This window comes from Sinocyclocheilus grahami, unplaced genomic scaffold, assembly GCF_001515645.1.
Source record: "Sinocyclocheilus grahami isolate Dianchi unplaced genomic scaffold, SAMN03320097.WGS_v1.1 scaffold854.1, whole genome shotgun sequence".
NCBI lineage: Eukaryota > Metazoa > Chordata > Actinopteri > Cypriniformes > Cyprinidae > Sinocyclocheilus > Sinocyclocheilus grahami.
Window position 1 is genome coordinate 309,383 of NW_015506033.1, and position 20,774 is coordinate 330,156.

The 20,774-nt window shown below is 37.9% G+C and overlaps 1 protein-coding gene across 1 annotated transcript in view; it reads right to left on the reverse strand.

The window, feature by feature from the left end:
* Positions 1-20,774, reverse strand: part of LOC107563027 (syntaxin-1B) — a 52,566-nt gene that overhangs the window by 11,941 nt on the left and 19,851 nt on the right. Inside the window, exons 2-3 of the mRNA XM_016247802.1 lie at positions 7,090-7,164; positions 5,519-5,618 (exon numbers count right to left, since the gene is read on the reverse strand). Of these exons, the coding sequence (XP_016103288.1) occupies positions 5,519-5,618; positions 7,090-7,164 (175 nt within the window). The remainder of the gene's footprint in view (positions 1-5,518; positions 5,619-7,089; positions 7,165-20,774) is intronic.

Genomic DNA, 20,774 nt, shown 5'->3' on the forward strand with positions numbered 1-20,774 from the left:
ATATATATAATAAATATTATCTAAACAAAAACTTTTATTTTGTAAACAAAAACTTGTTTGACAGCACTAAAATATATATATATATATATATAAGGATTTTTATAGCTTTTAGAAAAATCTGAAAATCTGCTTGGAAACAATATTTCTTATTTCAGAGAATTATAAACTTTCAAAGTAAAGAAATTCATAAAATGAATTACAAATAAAATCAATTAAAAATAATTTTATAGTGATTGATAAATGTTGGTAAATGTTTATATTTGTATATGAATGTGTATATATATTTTTTGTGTATGTGTGTGTGTGTATATATATATATATATATATAATTATTTAAAAGTGATTGATAAATGTTGGTAAATATTTGTGTATGAAAAAGGCCTTTTTGAGCTTTTATAGAAATCTGAAATCTTGCATGGAAACCATATTTCCTTTTTTAGAGAATTACAAACTTGCAAAATGAATGTAAAAATAAATTAAGTACTTAAAAATGATTGCTAAATGTTGTTTGAAATGTCCCCCCCCCCCCTTTTTCATTTTGACTAACAAAATGGTGTTGAAAAGCGCTTAAACGGCAATGCTGTCGTGTAAAACACATGCTCTGTTTAGTCACTGGTGTCTGTTAATGTGCTATAGTCTATTGATTCAAGTGTAATGTATCTCCTGTCACTAAGTTTGCATCACAATATTTGCATACCGCTACACTATTGTTGTGCTTACAGACAGCTAAATGCAGTCCTGCTCTTTCCTGCTCTATGAAAACAAGCCATCATCTCATGTCAGCTTTTTATTTTTTTTCTTTGCTCATGTGGTCGAGAGATCGATTTGACTGACGAGGATGTTTCTTGTCACACCCACTGTTTAACATGACATCTAACCAGCACTTTAATTGCTCTTGAATTTTATTTCTGTCGGTTTTGCAGTTGCCACACATTTGCTGAAGCGAAGCGGACCTGTTGCAGAAGCATATGAGGTTTAGTATTTCTGCAAAATTGCAGAAAAAAATAAATCTACCTCTGCACGTCTTTTCACAAATTCAAAGAATTCAGAAATTGTATTTCTCAAAGTCACCTCAGAAAAGCTCTACAGATTCTGTCTCGAACCTACTAAGGACTAGAATATTTTATCATGTTTATTTAATGTGAATTTACTAGAGATTTCTTATAGATAAATTAACTGCATGAACCTGAAATTCTGTGTAGCATATGGTGTTTGTTGATGTCTACTAAAGATTATGTAATTTCTGCAGGATTATTTGTTATTTTTGGCCACCGCCTACTGCAAAATACATAGCAAAACCTTCTAACAAATAAATAAGCACTCATAGTGATACTTTTATGTTTGCTCCAGAAAACCGATCATACAGCCCAAACCATCCAGACCGCAAAAAGTTCTCAAACCCTATAGAAATGCTAAGTGTCAAATTTATTACCCCTCAGCTAAGTGAACTACACACAGCTCGTTTTTACTTGCTAACATCTCTCACCTGCAGGGCAACATGGAGAACCATTAAGGGCACTGCACTATAATTCTGATGGCTAATTTAGTCATTTAAGCTGATTGGGTGAAATGCGTTAATGAACTAGGACAAAGACGTAGCCATTAGTCACCCGTAGGGCCAACAGAGGTTACATTTCTGCTCAAGGTCACATCTGCAGCTGAAAACTAGGCTGACCTCAGTAAAAGGATAATATAAAATGATTTGGTTGTGCAGCGGTGGTATTTTAATGGAGAACTTGGGCTGCTAACATAGATGCTGTGAATTAGCATCGAGAAGCGATGACCCAGAAATGTTACTGAGATCACAATAACACGGGATCACTTGAGGGCGAGGGGGATGGTATTGCAGTCTTGGTTAAGGATCTAAGCAGCAAACACAAAAGTTAGCTTGATCCCAAGTAGGGGTGACCCATGAACTTTCCAGCAATGGAGATTATATTGCTGTCATTGTATTCAGGCATCAGCTAAACAAAAAATGACAGTGTCTGTCTTTCCCTTTTTGTATGTGTTCTTATGACTGAATTAAAAGCCTTCTGCAGTAAAAAAGAGAAATTGGCCTTGGCAATAAACCTTGAATGCTTGAATGTACATTTTATGCAATATGTATGTATAACATCACAAGCTCAATAAATAACAAAAACACACACAACACAGACTGGAGCTGAAGGAGAATAATACAAGGAGAACAACTACTGTTAGATATTTAAAGCCATAAATGACAATTTCATATTATATATTAACTCCCATGTCGTTTAGACGTGTATAATCTTGTGAAACTCAAAAGTAGATCTTAAGCAGAATATCTGGGGCCAGCATTTTCCATGAAAAATACCATAAAAGTACTCCATATGACTACTAAAATTATTCATTTTGTAATTTTTGAATCATGAGAGAATAAATCAGCATCCACTTTTGTTGTCACTGTAAAAAAGGCTGCTGCAATTAGACAACTTAAATATCTAACTTAAACTAAAGTTAACTAATCCTTTTTTTTTACGTTAAGCACGAACACTTTAATTTGAAAAAACACATGATTACTTACTCTAATAATTGTAAGATTTGATAACTATTCACAGCAATGATTTTTTTATTTGTTTTTTTCCTGTATATGAAAAAGTGTGTCTTGGGCGACATGAGGGTGAGTAAATAATGATGACATTTTCATTTTGCTTGTGCTATTCCTTTAAGAATTACTTTATTTAATATGTTCTCCATTTCTCCTCGGGTTTCTGGTTCACACCGACACAGATATCGAGACAGACACTCAACTTCCACAGGTTCCCTTCATCCTTCATGCAGCATGGTGAAAACAGACAGGGAGGAAAGCAAAAGAAAAGAGGGGGGGGGGAAACAGAAAATAATGTTCTTATACAGTACATGCGTGCAACAACTCAACAGAAACAAAAACCATGCATTTGAAACCGAAGCGAATCACATGCAGTCAAATGTATGAAACCGAACCAAAACTCTCAGACACAACTAGACGTCATTTATTATTAAAGATTCATCTATAGCAGCTGAGTCATTCGTAGGCTGTGGATTTCTTGAACTAAGCCATGCAGGCAGCTCAGAAGGCACACTGGGTTCAATAAGGTGTATTAACGGCATTTGTGGCTAAATATAATTTACGACACAAAAAGGAATTGCAAAAATAATGATTTTAACCGCAGTTGCTTTTCAGCTAAATCAGCCTATGAATTAAGTGGGATAAAAGTATTATAACATCTAAAATACACACCACATATCTATTTGCTGTTTAATATCAATTCACAAGCAATATCTGAGCATCTATACATCTATTTCTTCATTACATACCACTGTAATTTCACTGATTTGACAGTTGACTTACTGCACGTGCACATTTACTAAAGAGCTGCTCTGTCAGAATGACCTCACACATTAGTCAGACAATACTGGAATGTCTCGGACACTCAGACATTTTCCGTAACTAAAGACTGTTGCTGGGGAAAGATGAGGTGAGCAGGATTTTTTAGCAACATTTGAGGACTCAGAGCTGAAGAAACAGCCTCTGTAGATGCAGTGTGGGCTGGTGCACTATGAGGTGTGTGGGCCGGGTCTAACAAACACTTGGAGCGATGTGGTGGCAGTGCCTCTTTTGTAGAGTGGGTGGCGCAAATGCTAGGTATTGGAGAAAGTCTTGAATAGGCTCACCAATGAGCTCATCTATCTTGCCACACAGCTACAGTGAAATCACAGAGCTGGTGCTTTCCATAAAGTGATAAATACTTTATATTTCAATCCTTGCAACTTTCCTGCATTGTGACAGAGTATGCATGCATAACTTGCTCATTTGTTAGGGATTTTAAATGTGTTTAAGGAATAGTTGACCCAAAACTGAAAATTTGCTGAAAAATGTACTCAACCTCAGGTCAACCTAGATGAGTTTGTTACTTCATCAGAACAGATATGGAAAAAGGTAGCATTACATCACTTGCTCACCAGTGGATCCTCTGCAGTGAATGGGTGCCGTCAGAATGAGAGTCCAAACAGCTGATAAAAACATCACGATAATCTACAAATAATCCACACGACCATCAATTAATGTCTCATGAAGTGAAAAGAAATCCATCATTAAGGCGTTTTAACTTCAAACTGTCACTTCCAGCTAAAGTATGAGTCCTCTCTCCATAATAACGCTTCCTCCAGTAAGTAATCTCGTCTGAATCAAGGAGAGAAATATGCAAAGATCAAGCACCATTTACAATTTAAAACTGTTCTAAACTAATATGTTGGTGGATTTTGTTGTGAGAAGACAACAGGGGGTGGACTTTTTCACTGGAGGAAGTGTTTTTATGGATTATGGGCTCATATTTTGGCCAGAAGCGACGGTTTAAAGTTAAAATGCCTTAATGATGGATTTGTTTCTTACAAACACGCAGCTTTTCTCTTCACAAGATGTTAACTGATGAACTGGAGTGTTGTGGATTATTGTGATGTTTTTATCAGCTGTTTGGACTCTCATTCTGAAGGCACCCATTCACTGCAGAGGATCCATTGGTGAGCAAGTGATGGAATGCTACATCTGTTTTAATGAAGAAACAAACTCATCTACATCTTGGATGGCCTGAGGGTGAGTACATCTTCAGCATATGTTCATTTTTGGGTCAGCTATTCTTTTAAAAGCATAATTCACTGAAAAATGTCAGTGATTCTGTCATCATTTACTCACCTTTTGCACATAAAAATAGTCTATGTGACTTTGAATTGATCCATAACTTAGGTTTTCATCTGTTCCTCATGCAAAGATTTTAAATATAGCACACAAGTCATTTTTTATGTTACTTTTATGTAAAGAAGGTTGAGTAAATTATTCATCTTTGAGTGAACTATTCCTTTAAGGGCGAGCAATATAGTAGACATGGCAAATATAACCGGTGCATTACTGTTAATGTTGCCATTTTTGGGTCAGCTATTCTTTTAAAAGCATAATTCACTGAAAAATGTCAGTGATTCTGTCATCATTTACTCACCTTTTGCACATAAAAATAGTCTATGTGACTTTGAATTTATCCATAACTTAGGTTTTCATCTGTTCCTCATGCAAAGATTTTAAATATAGCACACAAGTCATTTTTTATGTTACTTTTATGTAAAGAAGGTTGAGTAAATTATTCATCTTAGAGTGAACTATTCCTTTAAGGGCGAGCAATATAGTAGACATGGCAAATATAACCGGTGCATTACTGTTAATGTTGAAGATGTGGGTGGAGGTGAGTGCTAATGTAAAAATGTGTCATCTTTCCCTGAGATATATATATATATATATATGCATTCTCAAACGTTTGTGCATGTGGTGTATTTGTGTGTGCAAATGGATGGAAATGGGGGACATAAAACGTAAAATTTGCTTTTTTATTTTATTGCATACCTGACCGTCTCACTGATGAGGTGTCACAGTACTTTAGTGTCCTTAAAAGGAACTACCTTCTAGGCACAATGTTCATTTTTAAAGATGCAATGTATACGCTGAGGCTGTGTGCTGATGGGTTGAACTCACTTTCATCAGGGTTGGGTGCTGCTAGGATGGCACTGTGCTGCTTCTTGACCTGTTCTACATCTTCTGACAGCTTTTCAATACAGCCACGGATCTCCTCCACCTGTCAGGAGAACATTAACGTTAAATAATGCGTCAATACAGTGACATTTGCAAATGATACGAAATAGGACCAAATCTAAATGACTATCTACTTGCCTATTGTCATGCTCTGTGAAAATAATTGACTAATCAGCGTCAATGTAGATCAATTTAACATTTGTATTTATTTATTATTAATAATAATTTATACTTATAATCATCTTTTTTTAAATCAACTATAAAATATTTTGACATTTTAATAATAGTTCTGTATCCTATATGTGACCCTGGAGCACAAAACCAGACTTAAGTCGCTGGGGTATATTTGTAGCAATAGCCAAATGTACATTGTATGGGTCAAAATTATTGATTTTTCTTTTATGCCAAAAATCAGTAGGATATTAAGTAAAGATCATGTTCCATGAAGATATTTTGTAAATTTCCTACTGTAAATATATCAAAACTTAATTTTTGATTAGTAATATGCATTGCTAAGATCTTCATTTGGACAACTTTAAAGGCGATTTTCTCAATATTTAGATTTTTTTGCACCCTCAGATTCCAGATTTTCACATAGTTGGATCTCGGCCAAATATTGTCCGATCCTAACAAACCATACATCAATGGAAAGCTTATTTATTCAGCTTATGATGTATAAATCTCAATTTCGAAAAATTGACCCTTATGACTGGTTTTGTGATTCAGGGTCACATATTACAGATACATATTATATCTTGTCACATGAAATGTTAGCTGTAGAAACCTATTTGATATCAATGTCAATTTTAGTAAGTAAACATGCAGAAACTAAACTGCATTACAATATGAACTGCATAAAAATTATTAAATATCAGGCTGGTATGGAAACCATGCCTTGTTCATTTTTAACAAGAGCTTTCTTTTGTTTTATTTCTTAGCTTTAAATATTTTGAATCTACTTGAATTTACTTCAGCTGTTTTCATTACAAATTATATTATCAGCATTACAGTTTGAGTATGTAAAGGATGGAATACACAAATTCTGTACAGATTTTTGCCATAATTTGCAGTCTAGACAAGTCAACACTAGTTGGTAAAAATTTAGAGCCAGGCTGCATTCGGAGTTGACCGATTTCATAGAAAATCGCACCGTGTTTGATGGGCTTAGATTTTTAGCTTAAGACTATGAGTCCATCCAGTCAGAGGATATCAAACATTTAATATTTTGAGAACACATTTTTTCAAAGCTTATGTTTCTGTGTGAATTTGTTGTGTTTGGAACGAAGTCTAGCTAGTGTTTTAAAATCTCTTAGTGTGTTCCATTTAATTTTGAAGTTGAATCGGAAAATTGACATGAATTTTAAAATGTTTTATTAATTGGTTTGTCTCTCTCTTGCTTTAATGACAGCAGCACTCAAGCTGACATGAACAAATTCTGTTGAGCAACTCAAATCATCTACATCGGCATAAATAGGAACTGGATATGATGATATTTGCCTTAATATAAAGTTTACCTGTTCAAAAAATTCATCCATAAAGTGGTCTCGGTCGACATGAACGACTTCCTCATCATCATCACTGTCCTTAGCCTGTGACAAAAACAAACACACCACTTAAATGTCTTGATAATCTCAATGCAAAAAAAATTAAAATCCTTCAAGTAGATGGAAAATGTGTTTTTATAATGTTGGACGAGCACAGAGAGAACTAATAAAATCACAAATGTTGCACAACATACCTATAGAGTAAATGGTATGTAAATAATATGCGTATGAATATATTATCATTAAATAATTTACATTTACAGGGATTCGTTTAGCTGATGCTTTATCCCTGAACGACTTACAAATGAGGAATACAACAACATAAGTGATTCATCTTAAAGAGACAATAATATGCAACATACAAAACTGCTGTTTCTTAAACCCTGCCAAATTATTGTCATTCTTTGCTGCTGTTTTTGGTGGCATCGCTCAGTGTCTCACCCAAGAACACTGTGATAATGGCCCAAAAAGAGCAATTCCTCAGCGATTGGGCATTAAAAGAGCAACTGTATTCAACACATCCAGACTGCTTCTCCATTTCTCATATAGGATAAAGTAGGGCAGCCTAATAAACTAATGCAAATCACATGTTTTCAGATGAGCACACGGTGTCACATTTAAAAGATGGTTTGATTGTGTTCACATATTGGTATGAGAATTGGGGATAGCTGGAGGGCCATCTCAGATTAGCTGTACGGCCAATCCACACTGAGCCGTATAGGATGTTCTCCTATGTGTGTGTAGTCATAAAGACCATCCCGCGTCCCAACCTCTGCACCCTTTCTGGGAACTAATAGCTCTTCATTTCAAGCAAACTGCTTCCCATCCAATGAAAAGGCTATTTCCAGAGAGAAAACATAAATTATAGTGACAGTTAGGAGACTGAGCTGGAATCATGTTTACTGGAACACTGATTAATATTCAGCAGTAATGTTGTAGTACTCTTGAGACCATTTTTGAAGGTCTTGGTCTGGTCTCGGTCTCCACTGCATTTGTACTCCGTCTTGTCTCAATCTCAGACTAAGAGGACTCAGGATTTTATTGGTCAAGACCACAACTGCAGGTCCTAAATTGGCAGTGCACTGTCTGATTTATTAGTTCATTTATCAATTTGAATGAATGTAAAACGTCCTGCTTCATATGCAATCAATAACTTATTTCTAATTTGATTTCTTTTGATTTTGTTGTGCAGGGACAGAAATTAATGGGGAATTGTGTCAAAAAAAATCATGAAAATGCTAAAAAAAAAAAAATTAAGGTATGATTGCAAAAAAGTATTTATATAAGATTTTTTTTTATATTATAAAATATAATTAAGCGATATCACAAGAGCAAGAGAGCTGTTTTCATGAATATGAGCACAATTGCAAATGTGATGTTGATTTTATACAAACGTTAAACAAGAAGTGAATATTAAGGGAAGTATGTTTTAGACACAATTTTAAACACAAGTTTTTGCTATTTCGGCAATGGTTCGACCAGATGTGATGTATTCCAATCAAAACTTTATGCGCAAAGTAAAAACAGCAATGATATTTAATGACATCCTTTCAATGTCTGTAAAATGGACAATTATGAATAAACCAGAGAGCAGATGAAAAATATAGGGCATCTAAAAAATTTAAAAAGATTACTGAGTGTGATTAAGTAATTGGAGTTATTGAAAGTCGTCAATAATGACTGTTTTGAAACAGGTTTCCCGAATGCTTGTTTTTGTTAGAATTTTTGGATCCCATTTGTTTCCGATTCGCTCAACTTGCACAGTAAAGATATGTGACAGATGTGGATGGCCATGCATTCCGATAAAAACTATAAGTGCAAAGTAAAAATGGCAGTGATATTTGTCTTAACGTCATCTCAATCACCTGTTATGTCTGTGAAGCGGAAAATTATAATTATTTATTCTGTTTAACACAGTAGTCTTAGACGTAATGGGCCCTATCATACACCTGGCACAATGCAAGTGTTTTTTGCTAGTTTCAGCCCGATGCAGTTGTCATTTTCACGTCCTGCGCCACGTTGTTTAAATAGCTAATAATGCATTTGCGCCCATTTGTGCGCCCATGGGCGTGCTGGTCTGAAAACGAGGTGTGTTCAGGCGCATTGCTGGCATGTTGCTATTTTGAGGCAACTGAAATAGACTGCGCCATTGACCAACAAAAACCTGGTCTAAAGTCTGACGCAATATTTTTTCTTGGTTATTTAAAAAGCACGTTAGTAATATGCACCTATAGATGTTATAGATATAGACGTACACTTTGCTTATTACACACAGAGACACACAGCAGCACACAAACATTTTTAAAAATGAAAAATTAAATTCCGATATGTAAATAGCAAACACGCCATGGTGCGAGCGCAACTGGCATTTAAAGGGGATGGGAGATGAGACTCTGATTGGTTTATGGCACGTTACGCCCAAAACACACCCATTACTCATTAAGAGAATAGGGACAACCCTTTTAGACCTTGCACCGGGTGCGCCGACCGTTTTTCCCGTCGTTAAACTAGCAAAAGTGGATTCGGACACGCCCTAAGCGCAATTGAGCCGTGCGCTTTGGACCATGCGCTTACATAGTTAAAATAGGGCCCAATATGTTCCTTCCAAAAGTAATGGCAGTCAATTATCCTATTCAGGTAGCAGTGTGTTCATCATTAATCCATCACACTTGGTGCGTCCGAAATCGTGTACTGTCTGAGTAGGTACTACATTTGAATTTGAACTTACTTCACAACCGTTAAGAGTATGGTTTATACAGGTGCATCTCAATCAATTAGAATGTCATGGAAAAATTCATTTATTTCAGTAATTCAACTCAAATTGTGAAACTCGTGTATTAAATAAATTCAATGCACACAGACTGAAGTAGTTTAAGTCTTTGGTTATTTTAATTGTAATTCACTATCTCAACAAATTAGAATACTTCATAAGACCAATAAAAAAAAACATTTTTAGTGAATTGTTGGCCTTCTGGAAAGTATGTTTATTTACTGTACATGTACTCAATACTTGGTAGGGGCTCCTTTTGCTTTAATTACTGCCAGTGGGGAGCAATTGGGTGTTAGGTGCCTTGCTCAAGGGTCTCACCTCAGTTGTGGTATTGAGGCTGGAAGGGAGCACGGTACATTCACTCCCCCACCTACAATCCCTGCCGGTGAACCCGTGAACTTTTTAAAAAAGTACTTTTATTCAACTATGACTTTAAAATGAAAACTAATAAAAACTATTTGAAACTATTACATATCAAGTCTTGTTTCACCATCTAGATATTACAGCCTGTATATTTATATAAAAGGCTATGCAGATATCTAGTGGCTATTCAGTTTAGTATTACAGTTTTATTTTTATTATTATTATTATTTTATTTCTTTAACATGTACAAGTAAAAATAAAATTAGTTTATTCACAACATTAAAAACATTTACACAATATACATATTAGTCTATTTTAAAATAAACCTACATGTCGAAATGCATGTGAAATACTATGATCTTTCTTTATTTCATTGACTGATCTAGGGTGTGCACTCTCATGTTAATGTCTATATTTTCAGGCTCGTTTTCCGCTAGAAAACTTACAACTGCAGTCATGCACACCATGGAATTTTAAATCACTAACAAACACTACATTTTAGCAAACATGATGATTTCCATGCTAGTCGGACTTGTACCTGCAAATGTTCAAGTTGGTTGAGTAGCCTTTGTTAAAAGGGTCATATGATGCGATTTCAAGTTTTCTCTTTGAAGTGTTACAAGCTCTTGGTGCATAAAGAAGATCTGTAAAGTTGCAAAAGAGATATTCTTTATAAAAGTTAAGAGTCAACCACGCCTACCTAAAATGGTTCATTCTAACACACCCCCTATGTGGAAATATTAGCATAATGCCGTCCAAATGTGCACACAAAGAAAGAAGGCGTGGTTTCAGGAACAGCAGTAGTGTTGATGCAGCCATGTCAGAGAGACGCTGTGTGATTCAGTGCGAAAGCAAAAGCACTTTATTTGGCCTTCAGGAAGTAGATGCAATTAGGAATCATTGGTTAAGATTTATTTACAACAGAACAGCACAACCCAGATGTTCGAATTTGTGCAACGCATTTTATGGACGACAGTTTTTTGAACCTAGAAGAGTACAAGGCTGGCTGTGCACAAAGGCTATTTCTAAAAAAAAATATTTTAAAAAAGGGTCAATTCCGACTTTACTACGACAATCTGGCGCTTCTGAATCAGCGACTGTAAGTATGTTTTGTTATTAGTTTAAGTATTTGCTATTGACTGTTCAAATGCAGAGTTTTGCGCAGCACAGAGTAAAGGAGTAAAGCGTCGTGTGTGAGGGGAACAGGGTCACATCACAGGAGAGTGAACTGCCTGTCAGAAATCATAGCACGTCAGCTGTCTTAACCGCGGCTTGTGTGCTGCATCATCACTGTGTCTGTCACGCAACTCTGTTGCCCTTTCGGGCTTGAACTGATGGTAAAACTAACAAAATTATTAACTGGCTTGATATTTACTTTGAAAGCTGAAGCTCGTGATTATGGTAAGGGGCGTTACATTTCTGACGCGTGCTTGTGGTGTTCGGCCAATCACAATGCACTGGGTCAGCTGGCCAATCAGAGCAGACTGCACTTGTCAAAGGAGGGGGCTTTGTTGAAAACGACGTGTTTGAGAGAGGCGGGGCATAGAGGACCTACAATAATGTACAGTATTTGAAAAATTATGTGTTTTTTGAACATTAAAGCATGTCAACATGTCAACTGTTACACCAAATACACAAAATAATGATCTTTAAAATAGCATCATATGACCCCTTTAAAGCAAGAGTCTTCATGCATAGATTACGCTCTACAACTATGTTATTTCCTTTATCCTCTTTGAAAACAAAATAACTGTGAAATTTCCAGACATGAAAACGTTTTTCCCAGCAGGAAGCATCGTAATTAATTTACTGTAGCAGCGTCTCATCCCGCGTTTGAGGAGAATAATTGTAGACGGGTGTTATTTGCGCATGCACCAGCAGGCAACTCATGTGAGTCAGCATGTGTCAACAGAACCAGGAACTATGCAGCGCTTAAATATATAGCGTTATGTCAAAATACTCATTTATTTAATTTTAAATTAAACAAATGCATTCCTGATAGTATTCCCACTTTTTACTAAATTTAACTGTAATCTGAATTCTTTGTTTTTTGATGTAACTATAACAGATTACAGTTACTAGATTTTTGTATCCTAATTACATAACGCCGTTATGTATTCCGTTACTCCCCAACCCTGTATATATCAGTAAGATTTTTTTCAAAAGTTTTTAAAAGAAATCTCTTACTCTTACTCTTTCTTAAAAATATTACAATTAAAAAATATATTTATAAAAAAATACACAAAAACAGTAATAATAAGAAATATTATTACAATTTAAAATAATTGATTCTTATTTTAATGTATTTTAAAATGTAATTTATTCCTGTGATGCATTTGGCCATTGTGTTGCATTTCACAAGCTGGTGTGTCATCTTAAAATAGTTCAGTTTTTTAAAAAACATCTTTGTATGAAATGCATTGTGCTAGCTATTTCTGCACACAAGGAAGAGATTCATATTAAGGACATATGAACCCATAACCAGCCTTTCATATGGCCTATTCCCTTTCTAGGGAACATCGAACTGCGTCCTCTAGTGGTCGCTATGGGGAACGCCTTCAGCGTGACCGGTGTCTGAAGCATACATCTAAACACGACAATAACATTGGCCGGCAACAGCCTATGACGTCATTACCAGCGCAGCCACAGTATAAAAGGGCGCCGGGAGAACACGTCATCCTCTTCTTCGTCTTCCAGGGACTGTTTTGTTTGAAGCGTGCATTCGGGTAAGAGCAATTCTTCTTCTTTACCATGGCGAGCACTAGTAAGGCGTTTAAGAAGTGTGTGGATCTGTGTCCTCGTTATGCTAAGTTCACACTACACAACTTTAAACGTCAGCAGATCGCTGTGCTGTTCAGACTTCATGACTTAATGGTCTGTCTTTAGTCGTTGTGGTGTTCACACTACGTGACTCTATGTAAATGATCCGCAACCAGGGGTTACACACTACACAAGCTGACAACAACTCTGTCACCCAACAACTCTACAAACCACACGCGAGAATTGGAACGGGAATGACACGAAACAACATGTGAAACAGGAGTTGTTTATTCGAAAATGGATGTCGGGAAAAATTAGAGCTGCAAGCTGTTTTCAGATGAAAAAGCTCTGCTCCCGTTTGTCTCTTTTTTTGAGGAAAGAGGGACAGCCATCAGCTCCCCGTGGTTCAGGACCCGCCGCTGCTGAGGCATCGAGAAAAAAGGAGCTTGTGGGGATTGCAGGTGGACCTGGCTGATAAGTTGAAAAAGGGTCTCTCCCTTTCGCACTCATCGGTCACGGACGAGAGTGAGCTGCTGGTTGACGATGTTATTTCTCTTACATCATCTGATCCAGCGGCTAGTGCTCTGCTTGCTCCAAGCCAGGAAGAACAGGAGATGTTAGATGAGCATGAAGAAGTTGAGACTGAGTCCTCTCATTCCTCCTGCCCTGTGTACGCTGAGTTGCTTGACTTGCCGTGGAAGCAGGCCAAGAAGGTGGCGCCTCGAGGCTGTGTTCTCTTTCTGACCATAGCCCTCCATCTCAAGTGTGCCTTCCATTTCTTCCTGATCTCCATGTGGAGATCGAGAAGGCTTGGAAAAATCCATTTTCATCCCACATCCATAGGTTTCAGCATACTAGTTATGCCAACATTGAGGGGATGCGTGAAAACGGTTATGAGAAGATGCACCCTATTGAAGAGACGCTGGCTTGCTATCTCTCTATGGGTGAAACATCTTCTCTTAGGGCTCCCTCCTTGCCATCCAAACCCCTTCAAGATACATATTGTTTGAATGGCAGGGCGTACGCAGCAGCAGGTCAGGCTGCAGCTTTGTTGCACACTATGGCAGTGCTTCAGGCTTATCAGGCTGACCTGTTGAAAAACATGGATAAAGGTCAGGGTTTATCCCCTGATGAGGTGGCTGAGTTGTATCGCACCACAGATCTTGCTCTCCATGCCACTAAGCAGACCACCAATGCCATTGGCAGATCCATGGAGGCCATGGTGGTTACGGAAAGGCATCTGTGGGTGAACCTGGCGGGCTTTCTCCTTGATGCGCTGGTTTCCCCTTCTGAGCTTTTTGGTACTTCCGTCAAGGTGGTGGTCGAGAAGTTTAAGGAGGCCAAGACACGCTCGGCTGCCTTTAAGTCCTTTATTCCACGAAGGTCCAGGTCTGAGCCCGAACAACCCAGGGGTCCTGGCCTGTCTCAATCTAAGGATCAGAGGCGGGCACAGAAGGCTAGTGTCGTGACTCGCGCCCCTCTCCCGCCTTCGGGTAGGGCTCAAAGGAGACGTGAGTCAAAGGGTAACAGGCAAGATTTGAGGGAGGTGATCCAGGCGAGGCATTCCCAATGCTCTTGTCTGGACCAGAGTGGACCAGAGTGCTCTTCGGACTTCGTCTTCAGATTATATCTGTGAGCTTGAGTCATGCGTGGGAGCCATGGGTGGTGAGTACGATCCATTTTATCTACTCTATTGCTAGTTTTATGTGAATTCACTAACTAGCTTTCTCCACAGTGCTACTTGGACCTGTTCCAGTTTCTGACTTTGTTTTAGGGTTAGGACCTCTGCGAGCACCTCGCCTGTTGAAGTCAGATCCTCTCGCTGTTGACTGAGGGTGGTGATGGTCTCCCCCGTCAGTATTGGATCCAGGCTGGATGATAGATGAGCCCTAATCTTCGGCTTCATGCTTACTGGACCACGCAGCCAAGTTGCTGAGCTTCTGTGAGAGCCTTCTTTAGCATCAGGTCCCCAGTATAACGCTGCAACCTCGGGACCTGCGGGTCCTCCATTCAGGTTGAGCATTTGTTTTTCGGAGCATATGCTTCGTGACTTGCTCCCTGTTTTGCTTCGAGAAGCTGCCCTGGCCAGGACACGCTACTCATGTCTCACCCCGAGGGGTCTCTTGAGATTTGAGTCATCTTCTCAACCATCATGCACGTTTCCTGAGCTAGAGCTCCTCTCGCTGAGGCGTTGAGTGGCTTGACACTCCTTAACTCCACTCTTTGCAGTTCGATAAGACAGTCAGGCGCACGGGACCTCCCTGTCACACTGCTTTTATGGTTGAACCAGTGTGCTCCTCTGCAGAGTGGGCTTAAGATACACTGCATTCCCTGAGGTACGACGAGTGAGATGTTTTTGTGTGGGAACCCTTCCTGGGCACTTCAGCTCTGAGGAGCAGTAGCCCCGCATAAGACTGTGTTCAGCTGTATCAGTTGACAGTCTCTCATTGGGAGCTGCTAGCTAATCTAGCACTGTCTTCTGGTTTGAGCTGAGGATTGCTCCCCTCACTGTGAGGGTTAGCTACGAGCCTTTGCTCCCAGTTTGTGCTTTTGAGGGCCCAAATATTCAGATGTGTGCAGCACATTTTATGGAGGACTGTTTACTGATCCTGGGAGAGTAGACTACAGTGCCGGCTGTTCTGACTCATAGATTGTAAGTACGTTTTTTATATTTAAAGAGTCTTTATATTTTATATTTTTTATATTTAAAGCGAGTTTTTTGGGCAGTGTAGAGTAGGGCTTGTTGTTTGTCATTTCTCCGATCACAAATGCAGACATGGTTTTATGTTTGACCGATGCAACGCAACGCGTAAAAAGACAGTATAAGACATTATAATCCATAATTATGTCCCCACTGGATGCAACGAATGCCTCGTTTATAATGGGTATTCATGTTTTTGAATCATCGCTCCGGCCTGACAGGGCATCATCACAATATGGTAGGGGCATAACATTTCGGTCACACGCTTGAGGTATTCGGCCAATCATAACGCACTGGATAGCTGGCCAATCACAGCACACCTCGCTTTTCAGACCGATGAGCTTTGTAAAAATCGACGCGTTTGAGAAAGGAGGGGCATAGAGAAGAAACAATAATGTACAGTATGTGGAAAATAATGTGTTTTTTTAACCTTAAACCGCATAAACACATTTCATTACACCAAATACACAAAATAATGTTATTTTTAGCAACATCATATGACCCCTTTAAAAATATAAAACAAACCATGTTTTGTAAGAAAGAACTATCACTTTGATAGGAATAGTATTGGTTGTATGGCACACGATTCAACAGCAACAATCATGCTATAATATCTGTCCACTTGAGCAATTCAGTGTGTTCATGAAACCTATGAATATGGGGAAATATATCTGTCAGAATTTGTAAAATGAAATAAAAAATAATATTAAAAATAAAAAAATAAAAAAATCACGAGGCATATTTCATGCACATTTAACAAGTAATATTTTATTATTATTTGTTTTGTTTTTTTCAAATAACTATAGCAGTATCTGATACCACATTTAAGAAGAACCTCACAGCATTTTTTAGGAGTGTGTAGCTTTTATATCATTGCTGAAGTTTTTATATTATTTATTAAGCAGCAGTATCAGCAGTAGAGTAAAATTAAGATACTTGACATATTAAAGCAATGCATGCATGTATAGCTAAATGCATAAATGCCTAAATCGTGTTTGTATTCCAATCACTGCATGGGTACGACTATGCCTGCAGTGTATTGTGAGGACAGTTTTATTGCAGGGACAATGTCACGTCCTCTCTGCTACACACCACCCACCAGTCCTTAAAGGACTTGCTAAAAAGAACATTATTTTGTGTATTTGGTATAATGAAATGTGTTTATGCGGTTTAAGGTTAAAAAACACATTATTTTCCACATACTGTACATTATTGTTTCTCCTCTATGCCCCGCCTTTCTGAAACGCGTAGATTTTTACAAAGCTCATCGGTCTGAAAAAGCGAGGTGTGCTCTGATTGGCCAGCTATCCAGTGCGTTGTGATTGGCCGAATTCCTCAAGCGTGTGACGGAAATGTTACGTCCCTTACCATATTGTGATGCCTGCGGCAACCACATGTGACGACTCCGGGCTGGACTCCGCTTCGTCCACGGTGAAAGCCGATCCGGCGATCCACAGCGCGAAGTTGAAGTATTTCCTCAGCGACCAGCACAGATCAGCTCCAGGCATGACGAAGCAGATATCGTCCTCTATTGGAAGGCCAAACAAAGTAGTTTCGCTTTCACAACGAAACACACAGCGCTTTCACGACATGGCGGCGGCAGCAACAATACTACAGCGAGAATAAAAGTTACGCCTTCTTTCTTTGCGTGCACATTTAGACGGCGTTATGCAAATCTTCCCAGATAGTGACGTAGATATGTGGGGGCGTGTTAGAACGAGCCGTTTTAGGTAGGTGTGGCTGACTCTTAACTTTTATAAAGAATATCTCTTTGGATTTGAGACTTTAGTCTTTGCAACTTTACAGATCTTCTTTATGCACCAAGGGCTTGTAACACTCCAAAGAGAAAGGAAAAATTGAAATCGCATCATATGACCCCTTTAACACCGCCAATAAAACGGCTAAAGCAAAATGGCTTCCTGTCTATGGTACATCTTTCGGTACCGCTGGTTTGCAACATATACCATTAACACCAACAAGTCAGGAAGGGATATAAATTCAGGGTCGCTAAATCTCACGTAATACACTCAGTCTTGCAGAATCAGCTCAGTTAGATGGTAACCAGAAGTGACAACAAAGTCAACAAATTTCATTTTATCTTGACAGCATAAAAGGGGGGCACTGAATAATTTAAAGGTAAATATCAAGGTAGGATCTGGATTCATATACTCTACACTACTGTAGCTCAAACAGTCAAGATCATGGGTTTGTTTCCCGAGGAAGGAATGAACCCTGAATGTAATGTAAGTCACTTTGAATAAAGGCATCTGCCAAACGCATAAATGTAAGTTGTTCATCTCAGACTTGACTCAGAGTCAATTTACCTAATCTAACTACCTCCTGAGGTTCCTGGTGAAATAGGGCAACATGGTGCCACTGGGATTTCTCACACTCTCATTCAGAAATCATAGTAATAAAAGTCCTACAAAATACACAGACACAGTTAGTGAAAACAGATTTTGCTATGGCCTTGCTAGTCACCAGCATATGTTGCATTTTGGATGCTCATTTACTCGTTTTTCCTACTGCATGCTTGTATTGTTTGTAATTGGTTGACAATGGGACTCTTGATGGTAAAAGTTAAGATGCTTGGTGGGAAGACTAATATAATTAAAATCAAATGATAATTTTTAATGTAATATTAAATAAAAAAGACACAACTATGCTAGTTAACCAGTTAGACCAGCTCCAAACTTCATGACCCTTTCTACATTTAGGCCAGTTTGAGTTCATTCATAATCAACTTCCATGTTGCTCTGTGTTCCTTTGCACACTTTTCCAACTAATAGGCCCCATGAAATCAAAATGCAATCTGCTTTAAAGGTATAGATCACCCAAAAATGAAAAGTTTGTCATCATTTACTCACTCTCAAGTTGTTCCAAACCTGTATGACTTTCTTTCTTCTGTTTAACATTTTGAAGAATGTTGGTTACCAAACAGTTCATAGTATTTTTTTTTCTGTGCTATGGAAGTCAATGGCTACCACAAACTGTTTGGTTACCAATATTCTTCAAAATATCTTATTGTGTTCAGTAGACGAAAGAAATTCATACCGGTTTGGAACAACATGAGGGTGAGTAACTGATGACAGAAATTTCATTTTTGGCTGACCTATCCCTTTAGTTCAATGTCTATTAGCTTTAAGGTGTAGTTCAAACTGTGCTTTTAGGAGATCTATGCATTTACAAGTTCCTGTATCCTGTAGCTCAAACAGTAGTGCATGGGACTAGCAGCCCTGAGGTCAAGGATTCAATTACGAGTGAATGCATGAAATGATAAACTGTACCTTGACTGCAGTGTGAGTTGCTTTAGATAAAAGTATCTGCAAATGCATAAATGTAAATGTTAAAGCCTGGGTTCGAGAAAGTGGTCCAAACATTAGCTCAATGGGTTCATATCTAGCCTTGGCAAATGGAAAACTGGTTAGCAATTTTGGCTTATCTCTGACTCAACAAATGTCTTTAGACATGGCTATATTATTCAAAATGACTCATGGACAGCAGTATGTCTCCATACTTTGTCTCCATGTGCTGAACATCTGCATGTAATCAGCCACTTCTCTACAATGATAGATAGATGATGTTGGATTATGTTTTTATATGTTGGCCAGTGTACATGCTGAGCATCATACAATACATTCCTTCTTAGCTTTTATAAATTTTTCTTCCCAAACCACAGCAGGTTCCTATCTTCGACGTATGAATATTAAAGTTCCTAAGCATCTTTTGGCCTAATATTTTGTCCTTGTATACCACATTGAAGAGGTTCTTAACCGGTGGGCCGCAGATCCATTCTGACTGGTCTGATGACACCGGAGGACAAAAACATGCTAAACTATATAATTATGCATAGTTAAGATAAAAATAGGCTTATCAACTTTAAAAGGAGGAGATGCTTTCCGAATCGTTTCTTGTTGATGTTAAAGGCAATGGAAAAATGCAAAAACTATGGGATTTAGAGCACAAATTCCTCTTTTAATTGGTAGAAGCTAGTCCAATTAGACAGTTGCCAACTTAGACAGGTTGTGTGACATGGCTTCATCCTCAAAAATCTAATAAAATATGATCCAAATACATTTAATATGCTTTGCTGTAGTTTATGCATTTACAGACTTGAAACTTTTCTTATTCAGTCTTAATAATTTAGCATACTGTTCAGCCTACAGAGTTCATAATAATCTACATAATAGTAGTATTTGAATTTATTAACAATGAACCGAGTTTCAAGTCACTCACAATCCTGATTCATTGTTTGTTACAGTCTTTCTTTGAACTACCAACATAATCCAAATAAAACTGTCATATAGTATTGCAAGTGTGTTGTTTCCTTCACAGCCATGCTTGTGTGTTCTCTCTCTCTGTGGCCTGCACAAGTATAAGAGTAATTAAAATAATTTAATCTCAAATAAACATTTCACATCCATGTATTTATTTCTTTGTTAAGTAGCCGTGTAACAAGTGGGGTAATGTAAATTCAGATGGTCATTATCGCAAAACAAACCCTATCAGGGTGGTACAAGACCAGATCTTGATCACCCGGGGTTTGTTTTGTGATAATGACCCTCTGATTGAATAATATCCCTTGCTTAAAACCAATCTCTGGAGTTTGCCATGCACCCAAATAGACTATAATGACCTTGGGTTGCTTATGCTGTAGTTTTGCAGAGAATCTGTCATAAGGCTGGCAGTGAGTAGATGTGACATATCCCCAAGCATACAGTGGTGCTCTTTTTTAAAAAGACAAGAAGCCAATGTCTAATGTAAAAAAGAACACTATCGATGTTCTTTATATATCTGTATATAATATTATATATATTTGAATTGCAGAGAAGGAAATACTTACACCTACCTTGACTTGAACCATAAAGGACATTTGTTTTGTGGATTTTGAGGAAAGTGTCTCCCTGCATGGATTGACTTGATCTGCCCTTCATTCTCACGGTTACCATTGTAGCGTCTGGACCAATCAAACACACAATATATATTTTGTTTTTATATTTAACAAATACTCTGTAACCCCCCTCAGTTAACAAGCCATATGAGGACCCATGAACCCTTCCC